The sequence below is a fragment of the Solanum pennellii genome, chromosome 12 (assembly GCF_001406875.1).
Source record: "Solanum pennellii chromosome 12, SPENNV200".
NCBI lineage: Eukaryota > Viridiplantae > Streptophyta > Magnoliopsida > Solanales > Solanaceae > Solanum > Solanum pennellii.
Genome location: NC_028648.1, coordinates 48,616,123 through 48,624,402, shown reverse-complemented (window position 1 = coordinate 48,624,402; position 8,280 = coordinate 48,616,123). Strand labels below are relative to the sequence as shown.

The 8,280-nt window shown below is 35.7% G+C and overlaps 1 protein-coding gene across 1 annotated transcript; it reads left to right on the top strand.

The window, feature by feature from the left end:
* Nucleotides 1–464: 464 nt before the first annotated feature.
* Nucleotides 465–1,031, top strand: LOC107006307. Its single transcript, XM_015204890.1, has one exon. It carries the CDS (start codon nt 465–467, stop codon nt 1,029–1,031), a length of 567 nt encoding a protein of 188 aa, XP_015060376.1.
* Nucleotides 1,032–8,280: the final 7,249 nt, after the last annotated feature.

Below are 8,280 nucleotides of genomic sequence, written 5' to 3'. Positions count from 1 at the left end.
CATGCATATGAATGGGCTCACCTTGTCAAGAAAGATTCTTCGAGCCAGTTATTTCTGGATGACTATGGAGAATGACTGTTGCAAGTTTGTGCATAAGTGTCATAAATGTCAAGTGCATGGTGATTTGATCCGAGTGCCGCCTCAAAACTTAATGTTATGAGTTAACCTTGGCCATTTGTAGCTTGGGATATGGATGTCATCGGTCCATAGAGACAGCTGCTTCAAATGGACACAGATTCATTTTGGTCGCTATTGACTTCACCAAGTGGGTGGAAGCAGCTTCGTAATGGTCGGTAACAACGAAAGTTGTAACGGATTTTTTTCGCAACAATTTGATATGCAGGTTTGGAGTACCAGAATCGATCATTACTGATAATGGTGCAAATATTAATAGTTACTTGATGATAGATATATGTTAGCAATTTAAGATCACTCACCGGAAATCAACCGCTTATCGTCCCCAAATGAATGGAGATGTAGAGGCTGCCAATAAGAACATCAAGAAGATCCTGAGGAAAATGATTGACAATCACCTAGGTTGGTATGAAATGTTTCCATATGCTTTGTTGGGCTATCGAACGACTGTCAAAACGTCGATTGGAGCCACTCCATATTTGCTAGTATATGGAACAGAAGCAGTCATACCTGCTGAAGTCAAGATACCGTCATTGAGAATCATCCAAGAAGCTCAGTTGAGTAATGATGAGTTGGTCAGCAAGCGGAATGATCAACTAACTTTGATTGATGAGAAGAGAATGGTTGCCGTTTTTCATGGTCAACTATATCGACAGAGAATGATTCATGTTTTCCGAAAGAGAGTCAGAGCCAGAATTTTTGAAATTAGGCAGTTAGTACTTAAGCGCATTTTTCCTCATCAAGATGAGTACAAAGGAAAATTCTCACCAAATTGGCAACGACTTTACATGGTTCGCAAATTATTATCTAGAGGTGCTTTAGTCCTATCGGAGATGTATGGCACCGCATGGACGAAACCGATGAACTCAGATGCTGTCAAGAGATACTACGTGTGAGGCTTAGTTTGTATTTCTTTCATTTCCTTGTATACATTCTATTTTCTTGTATTTGTTTCTTTAAAGTTTATCCCCTTTGTAATGAACTACGTCTGACCTGAATTCTCAAGAATGAGATACGTAGGCGGCCTATATCGACCTCGGTCACCCTTTTTATCCCCTATATGTATTTCTTTGCATTTGAACTACGTTTGACCTGAATTCTGAAGAATGAGATACGTAGGCGGCCTATGTTGGCCTCAGTCGGTTTTCTTGTAATTTCTTATTTTTGTTAATCCTTGAAGAGAACTACGTCTGACCTTATTCCTGCCTCAACGGGATATGTAGGCGCCATAAGGTTCGATCATATTTTCTGTAAGATTTCTAATTTTCTTTAAAATAGAAACTGGGACAGAATTTTTGAGAGGAACTCAAAAATTCTCAAGAAGAAGATTTTTCCTCAACAAGCCGTGACTAAAGATGTTTTGAGATTTGCAACCGGGATAGAATTTTTGAGATGATTTCAAAAATTCCGTGATTTGCTCACCAACAGTCAAGGATAAGCCAATACAGTTAACTGGGACAGAAATTTTGAGGATGGTCTCAAAATTTTCAACATGGGTTTATCGACAGTCTAGAGTGACTTTGAATGCTCCCCATCGAATAATTAAATATACCTCCAAGCATCAGGCTAAAAAATGTCCGCTAGGCCTAACGTGACATGACACTTGGCAGTGACTTTTTCTTTTCAAAATACTATTTCTCGAAAATCTATTTCTCTTAATTTTTCCCTTTTGTGTTACATTTGTTTTGGCATAAAATATTGTCTTATCGGTCAAGAGTTGGGAGATCAGAAGGTCAACCGGAGATAGCAGGATAAGGAGCAGAAAAATGAAGAAATCAACACAAATCACTTCTTTTTAAAACTAACGATTTTTCTGTGGATGTAGGTTTATAGCTTTGCTTTGAAATCAGCAAATTCCTCCGATCGATGAATATTAAGAAGTCAAGTGCAGAAAAAGCTCTCCCAAAATTAACGATGTTCATGTAGATGCAGGAATTATCTTATATTGCTTATACCGGAGACTTGGGAATATTAATGGTTTATTTCAATCATTTTCCAATAACATGAAGTCTATAAGGAACGTCCAGGATTCGAAGGTTAATCAAGCAAAAATTTCAAGAAAGAGTTTACGGTTTCCGTAAAGGACATCATCTGCATCATAATGTCATCTATGATATTATACATTACCCGAAGGGGTCATTCATTTTATTGTCGATCAAGACAGTACATTACCCGGAGGGGTCATTTATTTTATTGTTAATCAAGACAATACATTACCCGGAGGGGTCATTTATTTTATTGTCGATCAAGACAATACATTACCCAGAGGGTCATTTATTTTACTGTCAATCAAGACGATACATTACCTGGAGGGTTCATATATTTTACTGTCGATCAAGACGATATACTATTTGGAAGTCATTTTACCGTTATCGTCAATTGAGACAATATGATTATCCAGAAGGCACCCATAAGATCACTATGTTGCCCAATTGAAGCACTATCTTCATTTGGTACCAGGGATGACATCGCGAGTCAATATTCATGCATCATGGAAGATCATGCATCGCGAGTCAATATCCATGCATCGCGGAAAGTCATGCATCGCGAGTAAATACTCATGCATTGCGAAAAATCATGCATCACGAGTTAATATCCATGCATCGCGAGAAGATTTCATCCCTCGCAGAAATACATACATTGTGCGAAGATTTCATGCCTCGCTAAAAAGTTATGCATCGCAAGAAGATTTCATACCTCGCTGAAATTTGCGCATCGCGGGAAGATATTCATGCCCCGCAAGAAGTCATGCACTACCAGAGAAGGAATCATGCATCTCAAGAGAAGTATTTACCCACCGTCATCAGTTGCATTTCTTTTATTTATGATAAAAGTAAACGTCATGAAGAGTACGTTAAAATCAAGAGAAATATAAGCAATGCATCATCTTTCATTTATTTTGGAATCAGATGAATAGTACATTATCATCAAGATAAATATCAACACTGCATCATCTTTCATTTATGTCGACATCTGATGAAGAATACATTAACATCAAGAGAAATATCCGCACAGTGCATCAATTTTCATTTATGTTGACATCACATGAAGAGTACATTGAAGATTATATTGCAAATACAGGACATGATCTTTATTTACTTTTCGTCAAACCAATCGAGTTGACTTCAAATGTCGAGGAGAACGATTAAGGGTCGACACGGTAAAAGACATTGCCTCTCATTTATATTGCATTTTTTATGTTGACGACTTTTATCTCAGTCTTTGTCGAGAGATTCAAAAGGATGAATTCTCCCAAAAAAACAAACCACAAGTTCGGATGACATCAAAAAGGATGCAGCACAACGTGAAAATTTTCTTAGCAGCGAACTGGGACATGGTCCAAAGAGGAGTGTCAAACTCTTAGGACGCGAGCAGAGGAGCGACTTCCACCACAATCAAACCACACCCCTATCTGAAGGCATGTGGGTTTTTCCTTATTTTTGTCAGTTTCAGTTTTGCATCTGGAATTTTGGTCTAACGGAAGCAAGTTTTCAATCTGAGTGACAATACGCCAAAAGCTTTGGAAATTATGTCTGTGTAAATTCTTATCTATGGATGTGAAGAGATCCACCTTCATGGCTAAGAGGTTGTAAGACTATTTTTCATACTCGATTAAATTTGTCACTCGTCCAAAACCAAAGGTTATCTAGCATAATAGATTTCCTTTTCAATTGATAGAGTCGAAGTACAAACAGCCTGATTCCTAAAGCTTAAGGATATACAGGAGGGCTCGATGTTGAAAAATCAGCAGTATTCTAACATTCCCTCTTATATCTTATTCCAAGCATCCTCATCCCTTCATAACTCGGTATGGAGATAACTTTTGATTTATTTTCAAAATCATGCGTTAAATCTAGCGTATCGAACTCAAGTGGCCTGAATTCTCATATAGCCTGAGATATGTAGGAAATCCATTTTCGGGGTTCGGCCATAATCCCTAAAGTCCACACCAAAATCCCTCTCCAAAAAGATGAAGATGAGGTCGGTCAAAATTAGTTTGGTCAATTTCATTTTCCTAAGATTTCTTGCATCAATCCCAAGTAAAATGAGGGACAGTTGTTGACACCCAAATTTTGACCCTCGTTGATAGTAATTAATCACCGAGCTTCTCAAGTTTAAACAATTTAAAGTAGTAAATTTTATAGATTTCAAAAAAACTAAAAATAAGTAATAAATAATAATAATAATAATAATAATAAATAATTTTAGCTTGCAAGTTGTTTTAAATAAGGTATTGACACTTTTGTATTGTTTTTTGCTAATGTGTGGATCCCACGTAATTATTCATATAATTATTATAATTTACCGATATTTCAAAATTTAAAATAATAATAATATTTTGGTTTTGTATAATTATTTGGTTAATTGTTTTAGCTTATATTTTGAATCTTCAGTATATATTCGATTAATTATTTTATTTTTTGTTAACCTTAAGAAGCTTGTTAATAAATTATATTAACTCGTCTTATCTTAAAATCTAGTTTCACTAAATTGGTAGCATTCTACTCAAAAGACAAAATATTGGGCCAAATTTTCAGCAGGAGCCCAACCCTTCTAATAAAATCCCAGGACCAAAATTTTCCAATCAGCCCTTAATAATCCCATAACCTTGACCCAGCCCATTATTTAAATTCCCTTCCATACAAGCAAAAATTCCAGCCCAATCCATATACCAATTTCTTTAATTTCAGTACCCAGTCCATCTTCCTTCAACTCGACCCATTTCTCTTGTCTTTCTCACAAGAAAATATGCAGCCACGGAACAAGCGAGAAGAATATAGAAAAATGCATGAAGCAACATCTCTGCTAATCCAAAATTTCATGCGACTTCACAAAGACAAAATCCAATCGCGCGCGTTCTTCCCTCTCCCTTTCTCCAATCGCGCATTGTCCTTCTCTTCTCCCTCTGCTATGAATCGTACGACCTTCAGGAAAGGCGACCTGTACACGAGCAGGACAAATAGAGCAATATCTGCAATTTGCGCGTCCTTGAATCAAGATCAAACGGCTTTCTTCGAGTTCCGTTGAGATCGGTACAGTTTCGTACTAATTCCAGGTTGCTCATCCTTATCCTCTGAGATTTTAAATTTGGGTGGGAAATTGGTTATTCCTTTTCTACCCTTTCCCCCCTCTTTTATCAAACCCTAATCTCCCCCCATATATAGTCTCTTCGATTTTCTGATTAAGTGATTTTTTTGAGGGCTGAAAATTTGAGTTTGGAAGATTTAGTCGGAGTTTTATGCAGAAAATCAGGCGAAACACTGTAAAAACAGGGGAAGATTTTAAGGTAGAAAATTTATTAGAAGTTTTGGAGTTTGAAGCTTTTCTGTATATTTTTGAAACGGAATGAAATACTCAGAGAATATAAAGAGAGATAGCAAAAGAGGCAGTGAGGCGTTTGAATAAGGGGATTTCCTTTCGTTAAGAGCATCAACTTTTCTGGTCCATTCTACATCTGTTCCTCCCAATTTCATTGAAGATTTGAGTCTCTTATTTGGGTGTTCGTAACTTTGCTCGATAGTGTTTTAGTTTCGCCGTATCGGAAAAGGTAAGCTTCCCTCTTAGTGGCGTTCTCCTTGTTTCGTCCTTTGTCTTGTTGTGCTATTTCCTAAGGTTACGAAACTCCTCATTGTATGATTGTTTTTTGGTTGATGCGTCTGGATCGATGATTACGTTAACTTGATGTAAATATTTTAGTCATCTTCATTATCAGTTGTTTTTTGTCGAGTTAAACTTGGTGGATTCGTATTCAAATATTGGAGTTTCTCTGTTCTTCACTAGGATTTTTATCTTTCTATTCTTGAGCCTAGCTGCCTGAATGTCATCAAACATGTGTGTCCTTCTCGCCTTGCTTGTTAGCATGAAATATATGTGTATATCTGTTTCTTTTTCTCTTCTTTCGTTTTTTTATTTATTATTCATTTTTAGTTCATCTTCTTTACCATTTAATGTCAGTCTTCTTGCTAAATAAAGACAAAATCTCGGAAGCATGGACTATTTGAAATTGTCATTATTTTGTTGGACGCCATAGTTGATAGATGGTTGGATTTTAGGATGGGGTGGATGTCTCTTGTTACTTGCGATAGTGTGTGAGTTTAAGTCTTTGGAGTTGCTCTCCTACATTCTTTTGTTTCCTGTCTGATCTTGGGTTAATAGTCATAGGCATACCTTTATCACTGTATTAGGAGTGTTAAATGGTTTAGGTCATTATGCATTTCATCTTCCTGCAGGTATAAGTTGCTCATGGATCTGCTTGTTTTCGTGTTTATTAAGACACTATATGTTTGTTTCGATCTCATTTCATGTGATAGCTATTAACTAATCCTCCCCATTCCTCAAACTAGTTGGTTATTTACTAGCATATAGTTTCCTAAATCAAATAGTTCTTAAATTTGAAACTTGTCCAAACAAAATGCGATCCGATAAAGATGTGGTGTTACCCTGGTGCAGTACCGTTTTATTTATTTTTGTTTGTTTTATTTTACTTATTTTTCTCTTCTTCATTCTTTTCTGTTTATGTACTATTATTTCTATGTCGTAAGTTTTGCTAATCACTTATTCTTGGAATGAACTACCTTCAGTATGTAGTTTCTACCCCATTGGGATTTAATTGCTTTGCATATACATGTTTGTGTATATTCTTGAGATTACTTTCTATTATGATCTAGTTTTGGATTTAGTGTTGTCCCATGTCATATAGCGAATTAGTTAATAGTTTTGTCTCGTTTTACTGGTTATTATTAGGGAGGCCTCTCCTATGATTTGACTGTCCATGCTTACCAAATTAATTTGAATATTGGTCTTATCATATTCAGTTATGCTATATTGTGGAGTTGACATCTGCCTGACATTGCATTTGGGAATAGATATGTATTAATTGATTTAATTAAAATATGGTCTTCTTATTGTCAAGCATGTATTTCTTATTGTGTTTCTTTGAAATGGAGTAAACTATTGCTAGTAATTTCGTGCTTATTCTAAATTGTTTAGCTTGACTCTTCTTAATTTTAAATTCATATCTTAAGTGTCTTCTCATTTTGGATGATAATATTGTTCTTTTTTGTGTATGAACTCCTCTCCGAGACTTCATGGACTTCTCCTTTCCTTTGCATTTTTGAGAGTGTCATAAAGACTGCACTTCCCTTATTCGAGTCAGTCGCCAATAAAAATTGACGTACAGGGCCCCGAGTTAAAAGAATTCTGATCAAATCAAAGAGTTGAAGAAGTTGGGCCGAAAGAGACCCAATTTATTTAATTTCTTTTCCTTATCACATTGTGATTATTTTTGAGCATAAGCCCTTGTTGTTTTCATTTCTTTTTCTGTATTTATTTTGTCTTTATTATTGTTTAGTCTAGGACAGGTAGGAAAGAAAATGGGCCAAAGGCCCAAAATAAAAATGGGTCAAAAAGCCCAAAACAGGTGGGTCCAAAATTCTGGTCAAGAAGAATAGAACCCGGATTTGGACCCAAATCTCTCTCTCTCTCTCTCTCTCTCTCTCTCTTACCTTATCGTCTATGTGTTTGCGTTTATTTGTAGTTAGCTTAAAGTTAGAAAAACTCTAAATACGCGTCGAATGTCATACTATTTTATTAACTTAAAATTGAACCAAGTCTTAAAATAATAATATTTCAAATTTATAAGTTTCGCTTAGATAAAAATTAAGAAGCTCACTTTCAAACAATTTTCAATTTTTCAAGCAAGTCTTAGCCAAATAAAATTAGTTTTCGGATAGCCGTAATTAAGTGGAATGTCTTAGGTGCTTTCAAAACCTTCCTAAGACGTTAATAAGAATCCCCGTACCCCTTTAAATGTTTTAATTAGATTTTATCTATTTAAAGTTTTTTGAAAGCAAAATTTTTCTTAATCTTCTCAAAATTAAGTGGCGACTCTAAAAGATTGAAAACTCTTATAAAAATATATTTTTCGATAAAACAGTAACGACACTTGACACTTACAGGTGTAGTTTCTACCACACCTACTACATAAAGGAGACCAACTAAGTTCTTGTGCCATACTTTCTTGGGAATGTGTTGGTCTAGTACTGAAGTTTTGAAAATTCTGGTCATTATACTCACCTCTGTTTCTAGGCACAGGTGCACTAGCAGATGATGTGCATGTCTTTTTTATTTCTAAAAAGATAGGCG